Here is a 23684-nt window from a genome sequence, read left to right as displayed (position 1 = left end):
CTCACAACAACCCTGTGAGGTAGGTTAGGTTAAGAGTCAGTGGCTAGCCCAAGGTCACCCAGTGAGTTTCATGGCTGAGTGGGGATTCAAACCCTGGTCATTACAAATACAAACAGCATACAGAAATGCATTATGTGAGGAGAATTGCTTGCAAAAATATGTACATTACTCAAAACTGAGTACAAAAATGTGTTTATTAGGAGAAATTCACACTAAAATGCTGACAATTTTTTCATGAGGATTTTTTTTAAAAAATGCAGATTGCTGCAGAAATGTGTAGTACTAAATTTAAAAATGGAAAAATGGAAAACCAAGAGAACTGAAATTGGCAGATCCTTCCATCCCTACCTGCAGTTGTATAGTGTGGGGCTTGATTCAAATGGAACATTGGGCATGAATGGCTTGTTTCATTTCAATCAGGTCACTTTACCTACATATGTAGAGTTATCACACTGGGGATCTGCAGCCTGGCTGGCACTCTTATAATGCAGTAATGTTGCATGTGCAGTGGCTGGCAGTAGGGATAGGTGAGAATTTCGATTCAGTTCGCATTTCAAGCAGAATCCATCAAATTTGCACTTTCCGAAACAATACGAGAATCAAAACACAGCCATCCTTCGAAATTCGCATTTATTAGAATTTTGGGATGCAGTTCGCCAACTAAGCAATATTTATAAAAATGCATATATTAGGGGAAAGTGTGCATAAAAGTGAATATATATGAGTGAAAATAACATGCAAAAAGACATGATGTGATGAGAGCTTGCAAAAATGTGTACTTTTGACAAAACTGCCTACAAAAATTTGTTTATTTGGGGAAATTCACACTAAAAGGGTGGAGAATGTTCATGAAGACTTTTTTTTAAAAAAATGGCAGATTGCTGCAGAAATGTAGAGGACTGAATTTAACATTAGAAAAGTGAGAAACTGAGAGAACCAAAATTGACAGATCTTTCCATCCCTAGCTGGCAGCTTGATTTAAATAGGAGTCTTCCTACAGGGACCTTGCGGGTAAATATAGTGTCATGTTTAAGTTCCATCCAGGAGCTTCCCCTTCTCATACCATTCACCATCATTGCCCAGTGGGGGGTGGATTTCTTGTGGCATCCAGGAACCTGTCCTGGATGTTGCATGTTGTATTTGTTACGAAAATCTAAGTTAACATTAGGGATGCTTTGGAATGTCTCCGTGTAATTTCTCTTCAGATTTTGACATTCAAAATGGTCAGGTCTTGTTTCTAGAGTGGAATCAATACAATAGAAATTCTCAGTGCCATTTGTTAATTTCTGAACTATGTACAGAGCACTTCTGATGCTGAATTGGCTTGGATCAGGCCAGTGGCTCAACCAGATATCTGTGGGAAGCTCGCCATCAGGACATGTAATAAATTATTAGGTTACCTCCTCAAATTTGCCTTTGGGGTATACTAGCATTTGAAGACGCATTAAAAAGTTATTTTTTCCTGAATATATATATATACACATACAAGGAATTGTTGCCGCAGAATGAGCTAAAAAAAGCTACACTTGGTTTTCATCATTGTGGTAATTTGAGTCAAATCATTGGGCCCTGTTGCCCAATTCTTTTCCTTCCCTAAATGTGCTTGAATTTATGATAGCACCTCAGAATCAATGTACAAGAGAAAAGTCATTGAAAGTAATGAAAGGAAATAGCTTATCTCAGTAGAGAACACTTTCCTCCAACAATTCTTGTTTTGTTGCATCCTACATTCCTGCTGTTGTTCCTGCCTTGCTACTTTCATTGCTACCTTCATTTTAACTGGAGACTCCAGGGATTAAACCTGGGACCTTCTGCATGCAAAACATGTGCTTTACCACTGAGCTATGCCCCTCCATTTAAAGATCACATTAAGATTTTATTTCTTGAAATATATATTTTACATCTCTTGGCATTACAAAGAAATCTTGAAGTAAGATACAAAGTATCATTTGGATCTGAACCACCAGTAATGCAGACCTGGCCAAAATAAACATACCGCACTGGCCGCCTTTAGAGTATATTTGTACCCCAATGAGATTTCCAATGGAAGGATGGGTAACTTTGTCACCCAGAGACCCTTATTGTCTTTGTTGTCAGCACAAGTATGCTTGACAATAGCAAAGCTCCCTGAGGAAAAAACCACTTATTCAGAGCAGTTAGAATTTTTCCTATCAGTATATGTTGGCCTCTTCCCCTTGCAAATTGCATAAACAGCACAATTTCTGAGGTATTTTTTTCTTCCAGAAGGAAAATGGTAAGTGGTAACTGGCTGAAATTTGGGGGTGTTGTACAGGTTAAATTTGTGACCATGTCCTAGAAAGACATCCCTGTAGGTCTACTTATGTGTAAATTACACAATGTGCACCTGGAGTCCAAATGTACCCCAGAAGTCTGCATGAAGGTTTAGAAACCATGTTAATTTTTCATACATGTCTTTATGCTGTGCAGTTTATATCCTTACAATACACACATTTATGGGAATAGTGTAAGTTTTATTTGAATATTTACATTCAGCTGTATTTCTTTTAGCATGCAAGGTGTGAAGTAATATAATATGTTATAGTAAATTAGTAAATGTGTGACTCTGGGTGACGTTCAATACTAGTGAATACACTAGTGGATTCTGACAATTTCTGACTGTCCACATCTGATGGAATGTTTGGAAATATACTAGATGAGGCTCTGGTCAAAAAGGGTTCTTCTTATGTTCGTATTCACGTATATATTTTTGTAAGAATCCACTATGTTGTAACAAGGGAAAGATGACTCATTGTGACTCTCCATAGTGGGTTATCAATTTGATGGGCAGGACATGGGAATGCACTACACAGAGGTAACTTCCCTCCTCTCTTCTATTCCTTTTTCTTTGTGTGAAGTGGCAGCTGGTTGCTCTCTGCCAGTGGGGCAGGGGAATCCTCTCCAGCTTTTTGTCCAAACTTTCAAGGAGCTGTCTAAGGTGTTTTAGTCTGAACTCTCCAGGAGCTTTTCCAAGGTGTTTCAGGGCTTTAGTCAAAACTTTGAAAATTGGAATTACAACCCGGATCAGATTTCACTGCCCCACTGACATGGAACCACCAGCTGCCTCTGCTTTAGAATGTAAGCCTGAGGGCAGGGACTGCCTTAATACCAATTTCTGTAAGCTGCTCTGAGAGTTCTTTTGGCTAAAGAGTGGTGTATAAATGCTGGAAATATATAGTGCTTGCAGGCCAGCATGGCAGGGTGAGGGAACCACCAAGAAACTCAAGGAACCTGTGTGCTGCAATGAGATATGTTGCCTTCTTAACACTTCTTTGGGGTCAGGAGCAGTTTGAGGTTAGCATGACTAGAGAAAGACAGCCATCAAAAAGGACAAATTTGCTCTCATCAGACCTCCCTTCCCAAAGAAACACATCAACTTCAGCATAACAGACTTAGGAAAGTGGCTTCTTTATATATATGAAATTTGGTGAATGTTTATATTTGCATGTAAAATTGGCTGAGAAATTTTCATAAGGACTTTTTTAAACAAAAAATGCAACTTGATGTGGGAATGTGGAAAATTGAACTTAAGATTGGGAAAATGAGAAATGGAGAGAAAATGAAATTGACAGCTCTGCCCATCCCTAATGGTGAGTAACTGTAAGCAAGCACAAGTGGTTCTGGATAACTGCAGAACTTAAAATTTTGATTGACCAGCTTAATACAACTGAAACAATGTAAATAGACATAGTTCTTCAAAAGAAACAATCTTGTTTTTGTGGCACATTTTTTTTAAAAAAATAAGAGCTTTCAAGGTTTATTAATAATTATTAATAATATATTTTGTAGGGTAGATGGTATTAGGCTATGAGGAAAAGAACTGTTTGCAGAGTACTAGAGCTATCCATTTTCCTATCCTTTAAAAGAGCTGGGTGCTTTATGCTCTTTCGTATGTGGCATGAACTGCAATAACATGAACTTTCATTCACGTGCTTCTTTAAACAGCTTCTGGAAGTAGTAGACTGACATTCCTTTAGGTACCCATAGAATCTTTAAAAGATATATACCCATAGAAACTTAAAAAACAAAACTATAAAACTGAGAGAATAAAGATCATATTGAACACCTGTTTTTCTTCTACGTCGAGAAAATGGAGAGGCAAAATGGTGAGGTAAGTAGAATTGGTGAAGTTTCCTTGAGACAGACTCAGAAATGAACTTCAAGGGCTTATAAAGCCCCCCTCAAAACAGAACCTTTACAAGTCCAAAGTTCTACTCTGGATCAGATTCTGATCCAAACCAGAGGGTGTTTCTCAGTGTCCACCCTCCACACACACCTCTGCCACCTTAGTCCATCCACTAAATCTTTTTCCCCAAACCCACTCCTACTCAGCAACTGAGTGAAGGGACAGTGTTTTTAGAGGGGGAATGGAGGTCATGAAAATGGACAGGAAGGCAATATTGTTCTGTGGCCCTGGATCAGCTTGGGCTTCTCCCCCACCCATCATCCACTGCTCCAAGAAACTCAAAAAAACCTAGAGGCAAGCAGGTTTCACCCATCTCTAGTGGCAAGATATTTTCCTATCACTGATACCTTTCTTTTTCAGTGAAAGGCAATCACGCCATTTGAAAGAGGGTTGGTTTGTAATTTTTACAGAAGTCATTACGATTATCATTATGCTTTTTTTAATTCATTGCCTTATACTGCAAGGATCTCAAAGTGACTTACATGCTGAGATATTCTTGACGATGATGAAATGTTCCGATGATATCTCACTGAAAAATATATGCTACCATCATTTTTTCCAGTGACAAAAAATTACATTGTAGCCAGGTAGCTAACGCTAAAGTCAAGCCACCACAGTGATTTGCGTGTATACTTTTCAAAATATCCTAGTCTTACATGTTTCCAACCGAGGGAAAATGGAGAAGTGAAAGTGTTGACACTTTCATTCTCCATTTCTTTCATTTTGAGGCAAGATGTCTTGGTTGAGAAATATAGCCTTGAGGTTGTTGAATGTGAACATTAGCAACACATAACAGAAGTATTCCTGCTTGAGCATTTTGGCATTATAACAGTGAGAAACAACTTGATCTTTCTCTCCCATTAGAATTAGAAAGGTGGATAGACATGAGTTAAAGCTAAATTGCAGCACCAGTGCCGTCGTTCTACATTAAAAATATTATTTAGATCAGTCTTCTCAACTTGGTGCCCTCCATATGGTTTGGATCACAATGCCATTTAGCCATAGCCAGCATGGCTGTGCTGGCTGAGGCTGGTGGGACTTGTAGTCCAAAACATCTAGAGTACACCACGCTGGGGAAGTCTGGGTTATATATTTATTAACAATGATTAGTTTTCCAAAGGAACCTTTATATATGTGCCATCAGCTGAATTATTATTTAAACTTAGAATAGATCACAGCATCAGTTTCAAAGTAGTATTCTAAAGGACCCTGAAGGAAGAAGTGTATTCTGAAACATTGACATTAAATTCTTATATTATGTTTGGTTTCCTGAATTCATTTAATGCACTTTATTCTAGAATTGGAACAGATTGTAAATCTCATGAAAGTTAGATCTGCATGTATCTCAGTTTGGATCCAGAGACTTTGCCAACAACATAGTGTTCCTTGTTTTTCAGTCTGTCAGAATTATCTGTGAGTTGTGGAGTCAAAATCTACATAATAATACTATTTAGCATTTATATGGCATCTTATGAGTGTTTGAAGTGCTCCAAAACCATTATTTCAGTAATCCTTACAACACCCCTGTAAGGTGTTCGTCTCCCAGTATTATGGATGGAGTGGGGCTGTTGCAAAGGGAATGAAGTCTTGTCTTAGGCTACCTAGTCAGTTGATGCTTGGGGAGAGATTTGAACAAGAGTCTTCCTGGTTTACAGCTTACACTCTTAGCCACTTCACTTGTGAATGGATTCACCATAGTTCAGTTCCCTGCCCTCTTAGTGACCCTTTGGTCTGCAGGGCTAAAAAAGTGAAGCTGTCCAGGTTCTTGAAGGTGGGGTAGTGGATCATGTTGTAAGACTATTCAAAATAATGGGTTCCACATAGGTCTGTGACATAAGAACAGCCTTGCTGGATCAGACCAAAGACCCATCTAGTGCAGTATCCTGCTCTCACAGTGGCCAACTGGATGCCTGTGGGAAGCCGTCAAGTAGGACAGGAGTGCAACAACATTCTCCCCACATGTGCTCCCCAACAACTAGTTTTCAGAGGAGTAGCACTTCCAATACTAGAGGGAGTACACAGCCATCATGACTAGTAGCCATTGATAGCTCTTATCCTCCATGAATTTATCTGATACCCTCAATATGAGGGTGATTTATCTAATAACCTGAGTATGGCTTGTGGAAGCAAATTCCATAATATTTATGCACTAAATGAAAAGGTACTTCCTTTTGTCTGCCCTGAAACTTCCATACAGTATTTAGCTTCCTGAATTCTAGTATTAGGAGCAACATTCCTCTCTGTCTGCTGACAGAAGGTGACGGAAGGTGGTTGTTGAAACCTACCGATGTAAAATACTAAACAGATTCTGACTGTGTTGGTTGCAAAATTCTGAATATAGAGTGGTAGCTCTTTAATGTGGTATTGTTGTTGCTATGTGCCTCCAAGTCGCTACAACTTATGGCGACCCAATGAATTGCGACCTCCAAGAGCATCTGTCATGAACCATCCTGTTCAGATCTTGTAAGTTCAGGTCTGTGGCTTCCTTTATGGAATCAATCCATCTCTTGTTTGGCTTTCCCCTTTTTCTACTTCCTTCTGTTTTTCCCAGCATTATTATCTTTTCTAATGAATCATGTCTTCTCATGATGTGTCCAAAGTAGGATAACCTCAGTTTCATCATTTTAGCTTCTAATGACAGTTCTGGTTTAATTTGTTCTAACACCCAATTATTTGTCTTTTTCGCAGTCCATGGTATGCACAAAGCTCTCCTCCAGTACCACATTTCAAATGAGTTTATTTTTCTCTTCTCCGCTTTTTTCGCTGTCCAACTTTCACATCCATACATAGAGATCGGGAATACCATGGTCTGAATGATCCTGACTTTGGTGTTCAGTGATACATCTTTGCATTTGAGGACCTTTTCTATTTCTCTCACAGCTGCCCTACCCAGTCCTAGGCTTCTTCTGATTTCTTGACTATTGTCTCCATTTTGATTAATGACTGTGCCAAGGTATTGATAATCCTTGACAAGTTCAGTGTCCTCATTGTCAACTGTAAAGTTACATAAATATGTGATATTAGCTAACATAATTTCTTCTCTTACAGGTTCAGTGGACTTGTCATTCAGAGGGATCCTGATGAATGTCTTCTGCATTTATTAAACCCCTTATCTCTTTTTGTGGGGGATTTCGTGGATCTGAACCCTGTCCTAATAATGACAGAATCATCAGAAGGATGTGACTGACAAGAGACCTGTGTGGTTTGCACAGGAATTTTTCTGCTGATCAGTTTTGTACCTTGATTCTCCTGAAAAGAAGCATGCACAGTGGTTGACATAGTTTGAGAAGAGTTGTATCTCACTAGGGCTGCAAGTGAAGTGGCTACTTGAAATCTGAAAATGAGTACACCACTGGTTCCAAACAAGTTGTGTTACAATTTATTGCAGGACAACAGAAATGAGATGAAGAATAACAATGAACGCATAATGACTGTAGGAGACACAAATGCCAACCAAGTCACATCAGAGGTTAGAACCTCTGGAGGGAAATTAAGGACAAATGATTTTTCAGGGGAAACTAGATGCCTGAACAGTGGTGAGCCAGAAAATATCACACAATTAGATTCAGAGAAGAACAGACTTCAGGGTACATCTGACCTATCAGAGTTTAGGTTGCATTCGACCATCAGCAGGGAATTGCATAAGGATTATAGGACTGATGGGGTGAAGGACACTTCAAAGCTAGTCCCTATTAGCCGGGGACATAGTTTGTCCAATCTGAGGATTAATACAAATGATGCCTTTTCAGTGGTTCTTTCAAAAAGTGATGCTGATCTCATCCAACATGTTTCTAAGGAGAAAACACATAGAAGGATTGAGCCAGAAGGAATAAAACGTCTTTCCTTGGGGAGGTCAAGAAAACTGATGGCTAAAACAGAAGCTTCTGGGAAAGAATTTGTTGGCCGTGTTTCAGGTAAGCGCTTGCTGTCTGCATCTTTGGATTCCATTGACACTTCACATCATTTGATTGGAGACACTGAGAGATATCAGAAAACATCAAAAGACCATTTTTTAGGCATGGTGTTTCATTCAACTGATGGCACCTCAGAGGGAAACGCCCATTATTCTAAACCACCACTTACCTCAGAAACTAAGAGAGCAAAACAACCAGGTGTGGACAGTGTCCCAAATTTCAACAAACAAAGCACTCCACATCCTGCTCATATAGATCTGCATTTAACTGTAAAATCCAATAGTAGATCAGAAGTACAATTAGATCATCAGGGTGATAAGAGAGGAAAAATAGAGCTGAAAAGTCCTGTGTCTTCACAGTCAAATAGTATGTGTCAGCAAAAAAATGACAGGAGTATGATGGTTGAATTTCTTGGATGCCAGACAGAGGAAAATAATGTTGTGATGCAGAATAAAAATGATTATGCATCTGATGTTTACAAAGAGAAATCACTTCATATACAAGAGCCTTGTAGCAAAGGAGATGATCCATATTTGCAGGAGAGGATTGACTCTGCCAGTGACAGACTGGTAAGGGGTAACAATTCCCCAGGTTTAAGAAGTAGTGACAGCAAGTCAATGAACCAAGTGAATGAGGTGTGTATAGCTGAAAAAGAGGTGGATTCTGTATTGTCTTTTGCTGATGATAACAAATACAGTTGCAAACTGACACCTATAAGAAATAAAAACCTACAGGATGCTGACGCAAGTTGCATTCAGGCAATGGGTGGGCATGTGTCTTTTATGCATAACATGAATCTTCTAGACAGCAAACATCTGAACAGTAGAGAAAGTAAACTGATGCTCATCAAAGGGAATAGTGAAAATGCTGCGATGCTCACTTCTGATCAACCAAATGTGCTTAGTGCAGAAAATGTGTCTGATTATCACTCTAACATCCAGGACTGTGGGTTAGAGAACACAAGCATTTCAGTTCAGAGCAAGAAAATGGTTATTGCAAAGAAAAATCTTTCAGATGACACACTGGACACCTATAAAATATCAGGGAGAATGGATACCTTTTTATGTGCCCCGACTCCTTTGCGTCCTGTGGCGGCTGTAAATGCTAATAATCACACCATAGTATCAAGCAGCAGTTTCAAAGATCTCTATGCTCTTCAGGTTGACAAACTGCCATCCTCTGCAGTCCTGCCTCCCATTGAAGGTACACAATTGCTAAGCCTATCCCCTAAAGTGCCTCATAAGACTGCCTGTAATAGTGGCATCCCCAAGCCGATCCTCATACATTCCCATCCAGCCAAGGATGATGGAGAGAGCAGCTGCATTGAGAAGTCTGAAGATAAGATTGAGACAAAACCAGACACCCCAAAACCTAAGCATGTGAGACCTAAAATCATCACTTACATCAGAAGAAACCCCCAGGCAATAAGCCACCTTGACCATACTTTTGCCCCAGCTGGATTACCCTACGTTTCGCCTGCATGCAGCATGCCAATACCAACAGAGCAGAAGACTTCAAATGATGGAGATATTAAACCAGGCAACATTCTCTATGACAAGTTTAAACCTGACTTGCAGAAGCCTCGGATTTACAGTTCTGGACTTGTGGTGTCTGGCATTAAATCCTCAGGACATCATTTTACTCAAATGGGTGAAAAATTTATCCAGGAGGTAAGGCACATATAATTATTCTTGTTACCTACCCACTGGCTGTTGCAGTACAGTACAAAGTGTATGAATGCATGGGAGCGTGTTTGGGGGTCATCTCAAGGAGTCTGGGTAATTGGTTGCTGGAATGGAGTCACAGATGCTCATCCTTTCAACAGTGGCATTGGGAATGGTGGAGGAGAGTGAAGGACTCTAAGGTCACATATGACTTTAGGACTGCTTGGCTTCCTTATTATTATTTATTACATTTATACCCCACCTTTCTTTTCATGATAGGAACCCAAGGTGGCTTACATATGGTTCCCAGGCAGTCTCCCATCCAGGCACTGGCCAGACCTGACCCTGCTTAGCTTCAGCAGAGAGCTGGCCTTATGTGCCTTCAGACCACAGTTTTTTCTAGTTCAGTCTATGACTATTTCACTGACTACCAGTCTGCTTCCAGACTTCAATTCAACATGCTGGCATTAGCCTTTAAACCCTAAGTCAGCCATTCCCAAGCTGGTGCCCTCCAGATGTTTTAGACTGCAATTCCTATGAGATCCAGCCAGCCTAGCCAATTGTCAATGGGAGCTGTCATCCAAAACACCTGGAAGCCACCAGGTTGGGGGAGACTGCACTGAGTGGTTTGGGATCAGGATATGTCAGAAATTGCTCCTTCCCTTATTAGCTATTTGCTTAGCATCTGAGTCTTCTTTATGGTCCCTTCTCTGACAAAGGTTTGGTTGGTAGGGGCAAGAGAAAGGTCCTTTAAATTGTGACCCCCTGACTATGGAACATTCTTCCCAAATGAATCTCTCACTGCCTGCTTTTAACCTGGCAGTGAAAATTGTGTTATTTCAGTGAGCATTTTTTAGTTAATTTTTCCTCTAAACAGTTTTGGTTTGGGTTTCCTTTTCTGTCTCTGCTCTGCTCTTTTTATTGTTGTTTGTTTATTGCAGGGATAGGGAATCTTCTTCAGCCTGAGGGCCACATTGCCACATGGACAACCCTCCCGGGGGCACACACCAGTGATGGGAGGAGTCAGTGGCAAAAGTGGGAGGAGCAACATGTTATTTATTTATTTGTTTGTTTATATACCGCTTATATGCCCAAATGGCTTCTAAGCAGTTCACAACATAAATTAGAAAATTCACACATAATTAAAATATCAAATTACAATTCAATTAAAACATCCTTAATTAAAATATACAGTAAAACAAACATGTTAAAATGTGACAATTAAAACAGTTAAGAACAAACAAACAAAGAAATAAACTAGTTAATAAAATCAGATGTTCAATTGCAGGGGAATGCTTGCCTAAAGAGGTGTGTCTTCAGGAGCTGGCGGAATGCCAATACAGATGGAGCCAATCAACAGATGTGATTTTTACTTTTGTTCAGTAAGCTACATTCCAGCTACACAAAAACCAGAGATTTCTACACACAGTTCTCTCCATCCAAGCAAGCAGGAGGCATGATCACAATTCAAGGACACTTGGCAGGCAGGCAAAAGCACTAAAGGAGGGCATGGAGCAGGACTAGTGAGGGCCTGGGAAGAAGGGGTGTGGCCTTGGGAGAATCCCAAGGGCCATTTGACCCCTGGGCCTGAGGTTTCCCACTCAGAAGTGACTCACTGGGTGGAGCAGAGGTATGCTAATTTCCTGGTAGGTGGATCACTGTTGCTTACTGGCAGGAGAGGAGCAAGGTGGTGGGGAGTTTGGCATAATGCAAATCTGCTAGATTGGCTTCTACCCAGTGAGCTGCTGCTGTTCCCACCCCTGGTTTATTGTTTGATTATGTTTATATTGTTTTGTTATTGTTTTATCTATCATATTGTAAGATATTATTTAAATATAAATAAAAGATTAAAATATCTCAAGGGACCCCTTGCTTATGCACTTCTTCAAAAACATGCTTAGCCACTATGCTAGTGCTGCACAACTTCCATATTGAGATGGTTGCCCATTCATGTACTCACTGGGACTGCATACCCAGGAATGAAGGCTGGCAATGTTAATTTTCTGTTGCCGTTCCTGAGGAATCTATCTCTTAGGTTTCCATTATTCATGCACAGTTTCCCCTTTTCCTGTAAAGCAACATTGAATTCAGCAAAGTAATGGCAGGATATTGTAGTGTTCAGCTCTGCATTTTGTAGAGCAGAAGTCATATTTTTTCCTGCAGCAGACTGAGGTATCTTGGGAAGGGTGGAAGAAGCCCTCATTTGGTAATATGAGAAAAGGACCCAAAGTAATCCACAGCTGAGAGATCCAAAGGGCCATGTGTGGTGGGGTGGTGCTCTATACAAACACTGGGGGTTTTCAGATTCCCCTTCCTATTACAACACATTGCACTCCCCTGAAAGCTGTTTGTGGAGGTAAAGGGGGGAGGCATTTCTGGAGCAGTATATGGTGTGATACAATGGGCTGCAATGGAAACAGATTCAATGGGCTGCAACAGGAACAGAAAAATAGCTGCCTCCTCATGTGCAGAGGGAAGTACTTTGCTTATGCACCAAGGCATCTTTGGACTCCAGATCATATACCCACTGCATTCTCACTTCACATCTTCTTCTCTAAGGGTGAATTCAGACACCTGATAGGCAAGCAGTAGCTGCTTTGAGACTTTCCAAGTGTAACTGCACAAGGAGGGAGCTGTATGTAGGTTCTGCAGCCAGGCCCAGAAAAACAGCTCTTAAGTCTAGCAGTTTCAAGCCACTTGAAAATTCTGTGGAGAAAGAGACTTGTGATTATTGGGGTGCGTGCAGGTGGCACATGGGGGGGAGGAGAGGGAAATTCCAATGCACAAGCTGAAGTTGTTATGCTCACACAAAGTTGGATTCTGTCCACAGAATACAGCCATCTTACTTTAGATGGTAGAAGGTCCAGGGAAATAATAAAGTCTTTGCTGTCAGTCTCTGCCGGCTGCACCAAGGTGATATATGGTGCTGTAAAACCATTTGCTGGAAGCTGCCTAAGCAGGGGCTTGGTTGTAAAGCAGATAAGCAAGGGAGAGGGTCAAGAGGTCTCAGTGCATGTACCAGGTCATTTTCCAAAAGGCAAACTCAGTTAACAAAGCAGGGTTTGGTATTCTAACAAAGCAATCCACGTTTCAAGGCATGGATGGCGAGGGTCTGATGCTGGCATCTTGACATTGCTTCCAGCAAAGGGCAAATGACATCTCCCATCCCTGGTTCAGGTGCTAGCAATCATCCCTCTGACTCCTGGGAGCTTGTAGCCTTAAACGGCAGAAAGCCCACGTTGTTCTGCTACTCGCAGGCTTCACTCTGCAGAGAGTGGAGGAGCCTTCTGTTCACTCTCTGAGTCTGACCTAGGGGCTCCAGCTGTATCCTGAACATCTTCCAGCAGTGGGGGGTCTGTAGCTGCTTCTTGGGTGGGTCTGCTTGTTTCCTCTCCTGGGTTTGCTCTGCCAATCCCCTGCTCCTCATCCTCCTCTGAGGACTCATCCAATGGGGGCATGATATTTGCCTGGTGCTGAAATAACATCAGAGTTGACATCAGTTAAGCTTACTAGAGGAAAATATTCTTCATATAGAGCCCCATGATCAAGAAGACCCCCAGTCTTTCAGGTTCCCAGGTCCAAAATGGTAGCCAGTGTAGCTCTTTACAAACTTGTAAGATATTGTCTGTTTAGCTGGTCCCATAGCAGCTGTATTTTGTAATTACTGAAGTGTCCGGGAAGTCTTTCAGGGGCAGCCTCTTCTATAACACTTTGCAGTAGTCTAAACCATCATAGGATTGGGCTGCAAATACGAAATGTTTACAATAAAGTAATCTCTTTTAAGGTCTATTTGTGAAAATCCTTTCACAAATAGACTTCAAAAAATGTCTCACATAAATGTTTGCTTTTTATTTTCTGCTACACAAGGGGGTGGGGGAGGTTCAACATTCAAGTTCTAGAAAACATTTTATATTTATTTGAAACTTTTTACTGTGCTAGCTGGGAAAGATAAAAACAAGCATGCCTGCCACCTTGCATAGATAAAACAAGCTGACAAAAATGCATTAACTGGGTATTTGTAGAATTCCTCTTTCTTTTAAAAATGAATCTATTACTGCTGCACACTCATCTCATATAAAATTATACGGGTGTTTAATGAAGTCTGGTTAAATAGGTTAATAGGAGAGAAAGCTGGGATTCATTGTAGCTGTGTTGCTGGGGGAGGGTTAAATGGAAAATGGTTTCCAAAATGAAATAGACTGGTTTCATTCATCCCTTCCAGAGAAAAACATACATTTCTAAAAACGTAAGCAAGTAACATCCTGAAATGCATTGTCATAGTTACAAGCAGGCATTTTAGATAGTTTATAAAAGTGCTGTTTATTTACATATAATTAACTTTTAGAAGGATGAAATTAATTATCTGAGCATGAAGCAAAGATTATAGACGTAAAACCTAGATCCACTGCTCAATATGCTATCCTGCGTACTTTACACGATGATTACAGGGACAAAAAATAGCAAATGATTTTCATTCACAGAAGCCATTTTTGGAATATTGTAGCTGCAAGGATCAAAGGATTTACAGATGTTAAAATTGCATTGTCAAACATATATAAATCATTGAAAATACAATGTCATGACACAACAATGTATTGTAAATTTGCAGCAAAGTTAATTAAGCAGCCTAGGTAGTTTTGCATATTTAGCTGTTGGCAATCTTTATGATTAATTTTTAAAATAAATTTGGCTTTGCCTTCCAAGCTGGCTAAATGCTAATCTGTAGCTTTAATAGGAATTCAGAACCAACTGGACTCCCTTTCAGTGGTGCTTTAAATTGTGTCAGCAAACTGAATGGTTAAAGTAACCTTTCTTAAACTTGACTATTTGCCACCCCTGTAGTTTTTATGTGATTCCTGATCCCAAATGCATTCGTTTGTTTTGCTTGTTTGCTTTTTCAAAACTCCTACACTGTCTTTTCACAAATGTTCAAAAGCAAGCTTGCAAAAAATGTGCAAGGCCTCTTGTTTCCCAGTAGCTGCCTGCAGGACACCTCCAGGTATAACCACTTGGTAGGATTATATGAAAGTCAAAGCTGGGTTGACAAGGTGAACCAGCATGTTATTTTACATCTCTCTCCCCTTCCATATGGCAGCCACATGCCAGCATCAACTGTAATAATTTCTTGGTGTAAAGAGAGTGGAAATGTCAGAGACTGCATTTATATTTCCCTGGACAAGGTCCAAAGCTACACAGAATTCCACCGTGCAGTGGTGCCTCATTAATTTAACTGAGGGCACTTCCAGACTGTCACAGTTTGGGGTGGATTTCAGTCACATACAGGCAAATTCAGGTTGCGCAATTAAAGCTGTTGCGCAACAAACCCGTTTCTCCAGGAGACCGGACATTTTGTGATAAGAAAAGCAATAGAAAGTGTGGGACAACACTTGCTTTCATGCAATGTAGTTTAGACTCTTTGCAAACAAATCAGAGGGAATGCTTGTTAAATAGCCAATGTTGTCCAATCTCCCTGCAAACAAGTAAGGATGAATGCTCGATAGGCGGGTTATCTGAAAGCACCCTGAGTGAGCAGTTCGCTTTTGAGGAGAATGGAGTGGCTACTGAGCATGCAGAGTCCTTTGCTTCAGAGCTTGAATTATGGCAGGGGTGAGGAATGTTTTTCAGCCTGAAGGCCACATGCCCTTTTGGACAATCTTCTGAGGGTCACATGCCACTGGTTGGTGGGGCCAGAAGCAAGAGTGGGAGAAGCAATGAATGTAACAACAACCAGTAGTGTAGTGGCGAATTCAGAAGTGCAGGGTCCGTTCATGATAGTCACAGCTATGCCCCCTTCTAAGATTATACAACCTTTCTAAGGTTATGGAATAATCTGGCCAGGCTTGAATACTGCTTTCTGCTTCTCTATCACTGTCTCCATTTGACTGTCCTTTCTGTCAGAGATATTGCTTGAATTACTGAAATCAGTGTCTACTTGTTTATCTGCTGCTGCTACCCAAATGCTTGATGATGTAGATTGGATGCTATCATCAGGATTCCCTGTCTCTTCTGCAAGTACAGAATCTTCACTCTCCACGAATTGGCTTTTGAAGCACGAACTAATAAGAACTGCTTTCACTCTGATTGGCTCCAATCAGCAGGAAACAACAAGGAAGCACGTTAGAAGATTATTCTGTGTGGCTCACACACTCCCCTTTCATGCGGATTGGCTCATAGGTCACTGGGACCTGCTGGGACCTGTCTTCCCAAAAAGTAAAGGGTCTAAGAACCCCTGAGACCCTGGACTACTACACCCTTTCAACAACAACAACAATAATGTTATTGTTATTATTTTTGTATCACCCTCCACATATATTTTCCAAGGTGATTTCCACACATATGCTATAAACAGTTAAAATAATTTAAAAAACAAAACAAGAACAACCAAATATAGATTTAAAAACTACACACAATAAACACCTAAGGCTGGTGTTCATTTAGCTGGAAAAGCTTGTTGAACCAAAATGTCTTTAGGTGTTTCTGGAAAATACAGATAGTGTTTGGTTTAAAAATGAAATAAGAACAGTATGTAGTCCTATTTCTTAGCAGAAGTATTTAGTAACTACAGCGGATTTTGAGAATCAACCAGCCCACCTTTCCCTCAGACACAAATAACAACAGAGACAATTATCTTAGGTAAAAAGTATAAAGAAGGTTTACTCATGACCTTTCATATGTTCAGGAAACGTAGGCTCTAGCTTAGATGGAAAAAGTCCATTTTGGTCTTTGGTGATGATGCTCCTGGAAGAGTATCTGCCATGCTGCCTCTGCTAGAGTTTAAAGCTCAATAATGGTGGATATGCAGGAATTATCATTCATTTACAGTAATACCTCAGTTAACAAAGTAGATGTGTTCTTGGACATTACTTCTTTAACAAAAACTTTTGTACCAGAGGAAGGAATAGCATGGAAAGAAAAGGGATAGGTTCCTACACCCACTCATAGATGGTGAGGTCAACTTCAACAGGGGCTTTAAAGGGTGCCTACCTGGCACCCCCCTTCCCCCCTTCCCCTCAGAATTGTATTGGATCTTTTCCTCGCCAGCCCTGGGAGAAAGCAAGAGATCTCTTATCATTGAAATCAATGGATCTTTCTTCCAAGTGATGTATTTATTTGGACAAATTTCTAAACTGCGCATAATTGAAACAGCCTCTAAGCAGTATACAGCAAAATACAATCAAAACACAAATATAAAACTTGGAACTCTAAAAACAGCATAAAACTACACAAAAGGCCCAGGGCCCAGCATTAAGAGCTAAGGAAAGCTCAAGTAAAGAAACAGGACTTCAGGAGGTATCTAAAACACAAAACAGTTCCTGTATGGCACAGCAACGTAAAATGCTAATTCCAATGTATTTATGATAGTAGTATTACATAAATGAATTATGGACTGCAAATAAACATTGGAGGACCAGTATCTTATTGTGAAAAATTAATTTTCTTATATTGTTTGGCTGGGATAGGAACTAGGGAGGCATTCGTTAATTACTCATACAACCACAAATTGTCAGAATATTATACATAAACGTAGGAAGATTAATTCTTTTGTCTACATCAATACATCTATATTTAAATTATTAATATCACATCTGAATTAATTTCTCATTAACAAGAGCATCTCAGTATCCAGTATATTAGTGTCCAGACATTTTCCCTAAATACTTTCTGATTACTCCCATAAAACAAAGAGCAACAAGTTCATATAAGATCAATGTATTGCCTAATAAAGAACAAAGTTGGTAAAAGTTCCCCCTTAGCCGTGCAATCCTGTACATGTCTGCTCAGAACTCAATAGAACTCAATAAGGTTTATTCTCAGGCAAATGTGAATATGACTGTAGCTTCACAGTATAATCCTTTGCATGTTTGCTCAGAAGTAAGTCCCACACAGTTCCAAGTACGTATTACAGGATTGCAGACTTAACAATGAGATATTATCATCATCATGAATTGCCGTTTATGTACTGTATATCTCAAGATGATTTACAAAAATATCATAAAATAGCTGAAATAGTTTTTAAAGCAATACAGCTGATGATAAGAATCTTCAAACAATAGCAATGGAATGCCATCATTTGATGTTCAATTGTGAATGGTCGTATCTTGTGTCAGGCTATCACTTCTTTGGAGACTACCACATTTTCCACTTCTACATACCAAACTGACGATCATGCTGGAAAATATAAATCTCAGTTCTTATAAGTACCATGTATTTTCTTTCTCAAAATATCTTTCCTGCAGTAACCTTTCTTGCATTTGTATTTGTGTAGGTTGGGGAAAGGCCTATGAAAGAAGAATTTTGTCCTCCACCGTATGCTCACTATGAGGTGCCTCCAAGCTTTTATCGTTCTGCAATGATACTTAAGCCCCAGTTAGGACTAGGTGCAGTTTCCAGATTACCATCTGCAAAAAGCAGGATTTTGATTGCAAGTCAAAGGTCTTCAGCAAGCTGCATCCATCCACAAGGGCCAATAACCAGTTCTCCTCCGCTTTTCCATCCTGATAATTCAGGTAACCAATTTCACTGACTGTTTTCTAATTACGGTGGCCAATTTGTTTTCTCAAAAGAAAGAAAAGAAAAAGGGATGTCTCAAAGTGTGAGTTGTTGGGCTGTTGCCAGCATGGTCTAATCACAGTGATTATTTCTAATAACAGTGATTAAGTTATTTGTTCATTTTGCTGTTAGTATAAAACTTCTATCTTGCACATTGAGTAATGGATCCATTTCCAGTGGGAAGGGTATCTATACAGTCAAATGGTTACTGAAGAGAAATGCCCTCCACAGTCCTGAAATGCAAAGTTACTCAGGAATACATAGTTATCCAATTAAAATTTGTGCCAAAAGGAACAATATTTGTAAATATGTTGTGAGATTATCCAGTGAGCATGTCTACCAAAGTCTTCAGTCAAAGACTTTGTGGAATTGCTTTCACTCATCAGCTCATGCCATCAGTATGATTTCCTCCTCAAAATTCATACTTTTTTTAATGTAAGCATTGAAGTGAACGTTCATCCATTTTGAGTTTGAGACAATGGTAAGTGCTTCTAGGGCCCCCAGGATGTTAACCCCCAGTCCCTACCTCTGAGAATCTTTTCTTTTTTTAATGTATTTTGAGCAATCACTGCAACATACTGCTGTTTCAGCAGATAGGGGTTCTTTGCTATATGATCCCAACCAATCAGGGCTTTCATAGTGATATCATTATACATAATTTTTTTCCTATTTTTTTCAAGATACTGAAGGTTAACTTCACCATCTTTTGGAGCTCAGAGTTTTATTGTTTTTAAGTTAGACAAGACTTTGTGGAATGATTGCTAATGCCTTCAGTTTTTCCAGTGTTTTTGGAACAGACATTTCCATTTCTGGAATCTCACTTCTATTTTCACTGAGATGAAACATATACTTGTGTGTGTGTGCGCATGCACGCACGCACACGCACGCACGCACACACACACCCCTTGTCTTTGCATCCAGTTAGGGTATTCAGCAAAACATTTTTGAAATGTAGTGAGGTTTCCAGGACAAAATTAATAATGATCAAGAAAGAATTCATCCCAAAGGGGCTAACAGGTGGCCAGCTCTGCATGATACAGATAAGAGAGTCAGGTCCTATAAATCATGGTGTACATCTGGGGTAGATAAAGAATTCCTCCACACAAAGCTGATAAAACCTGAGCCTGGGGTCGCCACTGCATTTTGACTAAAGCAAAATTCCAATTCTTTTCTTGATTGCATTTTCATGTGTAAGGTAGTAATCTGGGTGACTGACTGGCTGGCTGGCTGGCTGGCTGGCTGATTGATGATAGATAGATAGATAGATAGATAGATAGATAGATAGATAGATAGATAGATAGATAGATAGATAGATAGATAGATAGATAGATAGATAGATTGATTGATTGATTGATTGATTGATTGATTGACTGATGTTACAATCCTACGCATACATACCTGGGAGTAAAGCTCCACTGAACACAGTGGGACATCTGAGGAAGCATACATGAGATATCTCAGTTAGGAGTGATCAGTCTCTGCCAAGAATCAAATGTGATGTTAATTCATTACTGTCAAAGACTTGTCCCCCCGGGGTCACTTGTCCTTAGTTCCCCAAGGGGGGTCCTTGCTTCTGAGAACAGTCCCACTTTCCTGGCTCTCTGCTTCTCAGGCAAAACTCCCTCTCCTTCAGGAGTAATTATTCCTAGTAGTGCCACCACCACCCTTCCTCCAGGTTTCCTTCTCTGAGGGAAGGGACCTCACAGCCCAATGTGAATTCTAAGGGATTAACCCTCATTAACCAACCGCAGTAGCGTTCAGCGGTGAAGGACTAGATTTAGAATCCTTAGTTCCAATCCAATACACACTGTTTATAAAGGGATAGTTTATTTAAAGGTAAACAGCATGGTATATACAAAGAGAACAATAGTTTGATTCCTTAAAACTAATCACCCTCAGATGGGTTACACGAGGTACATTGGCATGACAAAGGGAGAGTTCAATACAGACAAAGAAAACAACAAAGCTATATCTATTTAAGCTAAGATTTTATACTTATAGCAGAGTCGCCTGGTTCCCAAAAAGGCTCCTCTCTATCAACTTCAACAAGTTCAGGTAGATGGAAAAAGGGAACTGAACTTGGAAGATTATCCTTCCTTTTCCATGGGGTTTAACTGTCAACAAGGAGGGGGGAAAGCAAATAGCCATATCCCGCCCCTGCAGGGGATCTACTCCTTTGAAGCCTTTGAAGATAAGGGAGCTAGACAGCATCACTCAGGGGTCCTGATCTACAACGCCCCCTCTTCCTGACTTTTAATCCCAGGAAGCTGATAAGAGATAACAGCTAGGGATCAGTTGCATCCCCCTGCCCAGGTCGCAAATTGTCTGTCTGACACATGGCTGCAGATCTCCTCCAGTAGGGAGTCCTAGGTAATCCCGGGCTCCCAGAATTCTCTCTGGTTGACCCATTTCAGCTTGACCAAAGTTAGCTATTCTTGACAATTACATTTATATCTCACATTTCCATAAGAAGCATATTTCGCACTGCCCTCTTCTACCCTCAAAACAACCCCATGGGATAGGTTAGGCTAAGAGGTACTGATTAGCTAAATGATACTCTTTTCATCTGCTGTTTTACCTATGAGAGATTAGAGCAACAGAATCAAGTACAACTCAGGCAATGGTCCTACAGAGAAGAAAGACAATGAACAATAAGTGTGAAACTGTGACCTTTTCATTCATTACCTTTCAAGAGCTTGCAAGGGAAGACAATTTGCTGGAGTGAGAAAGAGGGAGGGAAGAAGTGGGAGAGAAAAAGTATCATCCATGGGTGTGGTTGACTAAACTTCAGTCAGATTATATAAGGTAGATATTGTTGTTCTGGAGAGGTCATGGATTTTATTCAGCTAAGTCTTACTCAGAATAGACCCACTGAAATTAATGATATCTATTAACACCCCATATGTCATAACCCTTGACCTAAGCAGCAGCCAGGACTCTGAGACAGAAGGGGATTCATGGAGATTTCAAATGCCCAGGCAAATGAAAACCTACTTGCCTACTGCTGGAAAGATGACAAAGTCGGTGCTAGGTGAGCCTACCTGGGGAGGGCGTCTCATAATCAGGTTGGGGGGCACCACAGAAAAGGTCCATTCTTCTGTTGCCAGTGTCTGAACATCTTTTAGAGGGGGCACACAGAGAATGGCCCCAGATAGGTTCATACAGGGAAAGTAGTCCTTAAGGCAGCCTTTCCCAACCTTTGGGTCCCCAGATGTTCCTTGACTACAGTTCCCATAATCCTTGACCATTGGCCACGTTGGCTGGGCCTGATGGGAGTTGTAGTCCAGCAGCGTCTGGGGACCCAAATGTTGGGAAAGGCTGCCTTAAGGTATCATGGTCCTGAGCCATGCGAGTTTTTATAGGTCAAAACCAGCACTTTGAATTGGGTTCAGAAACAAATTGGCAAGTCAGTCAGTACTGGGTTATTTATTTATTTATTTAACAGGAGTTACATACTGATTAATCATCAAAATGTCTAAGTGGGCTACATAAGATACAAAATGTACATTAAAATTACCAATAAAATCAGAAAATAAGTTTTAAGCCTTTTTTCTCTTCAAAATAAAATCAGCAGTTTTCTTTTTTTAAAAAAAAATACATTATAAAATAAAATGACATATTAAAACACATGTCAAACTTACATGTCTGGGTGGGCTTGCTTAAACAAAAAAAAGGTTTTAACAGATTCCAAAAAACAGTGCAGCGAAGGTGCCTGCCCCCTATCAATGGGCAGGGAGTTCCAAAGTGTCCAAATGGGCAGGGAATTCCAAAGATGCTGCCACACTGAAGGATCAAATGGAGGTTGAAAAAGAATAGCTCTATGAGTTTCCCTCTGTGGATTGATTTTTCCTGCCTGGAAACAACTCAGAAGGTCTGAAGGAACTGGCTGCATTACAACCAAACCAAACTATGTCCAAAGTTTTCTGTTTGTTTGTGAATACTTGGTTGCCGTTCAGCCCACAAGCAGCTAATTGCATTCTTAGGACTGCTGCCAGGTAAATAATCCTGAAGAATTTATCTTAAGGAGGGTGCTTTACCAACAAGATTAGTAGTTACTAATTATCTTCACCTTTAACCTTATTTTGATTGCCTTTAACACTAGGCTCCAGTATCTAGGCATTTACAGTGTGTGCTGAACCACTAAAACAATTTTACTTTCACTCAGTGTGGAAAGCTCCTAATTCTTGAACAGCATGGAATGTAGTGGCCCTCAAGCAAAGCTAACAGTATTTGCCTCCAGAACAACTGAAGGTAATATTTCAGTGCCGCAGCAGTCACAGAACTACCAAAGCTAGACATTAAAAAGGTTTATTGGTTTCAAGCTGTTGTGGCCTTCATTGGATGATTGATTTTTTATATATATAATACTGTAGGCGAGAGGGAAGATGGATAACGGCACCTTTGTTAGTGGTCAACATTTAAATAGATGCCATAGGAGGCTGCTGAAAGTGTAATGGTGCGGGAATGCTCAACTGAAGCACCTTTACCTTTATAACTGTAAATGAACTGGAACAAATTTTAAGGGAGGTAGCTCTCTCTTTCTGATACAAATGTGCATACGCCAGTCATATGTTTCACTCACTTGCCTTGGTTCTGTAAGGGAAATCTGTGCCCAGAAATAGTCTTCCATATGTGCAGCCAATGTGTGTGTGTGTGTGTGTGTGTGAACAGGTAAGCTGCAGTGTGTGAGGGGTCTGCACTCCTGACCTGTGCACCCATTTTACTTTTAAAACACACCTCCATTGGGGCAGATCCATGTTTAAACACACACAGGAAACTGCTTTTAAGCAGACAATTGGTCCATCTTGTTCAGTATTGTCTATGCTGACTGGCAGCTGCTCTTCAGGGTCTCCTAGCCATACCTGGTGATGCCCAGGGATGAAACCTGGGGCCCTCTGCATGCAAAGCATGTGCTGTAACTAGGGATGGGGGAGAAATTGAGTTCAGTTCACATTTTAATGCAAATCTACCTAATTCACACTTCTTGAAACTAGGTGAACCTTCATGCAGCTGTCCTTCAAAATTTGCACTTCTCTGAGTTTGGTGCCACAGTTCTCCAACCACAAAATGTGGACAAAATGCATATAGTGGGGAAAGTATGCATAAAAATGCATACATTCATGAAAATGCAAAAATGCATTTTATTAGGAGAAATTGCTTGCAAATATATATATATTAGGCAAAATGGTATACAAAGAGTGATATTCAGTGCTCACTAGAGACCCATTGATGTTAATAGACATGACTTAGGTTCATTAATTTCAGTGGGACTACTTTGAGTAGGACTTAGTCTAATGCAACCCACTATGTATACATATTGCCTAATATACACATTTTATGCATAATAGGCGA

General features: G+C 40.2%; 1 protein-coding gene across 1 annotated transcript in view; it reads left to right on the top strand.

The window, feature by feature from the left end:
- Window positions 1–23684, top strand: part of MTUS2 (microtubule associated scaffold protein 2) — a 451766-nt gene that overhangs the window by 134625 nt on the left and 293457 nt on the right. Inside the window, exons 2-3 of the mRNA XM_061628491.1 lie at window positions 7253–9788; window positions 18049–18289. Coding sequence (XP_061484475.1) covers window positions 7545–9788; window positions 18049–18289 — 2485 coding nt within the window. The 5' untranslated portion in view covers window positions 7253–7544. The remainder of the gene's footprint in view (window positions 1–7252; window positions 9789–18048; window positions 18290–23684) is intronic.

The sequence above is a fragment of the Rhineura floridana genome, chromosome 5 (genome assembly GCF_030035675.1).
Source record: "Rhineura floridana isolate rRhiFlo1 chromosome 5, rRhiFlo1.hap2, whole genome shotgun sequence".
NCBI classification, from domain to species: domain Eukaryota; kingdom Metazoa; phylum Chordata; class Lepidosauria; order Squamata; family Rhineuridae; genus Rhineura; species Rhineura floridana.
This window is presented reverse-complemented; position numbering and strand designations above follow the sequence as displayed.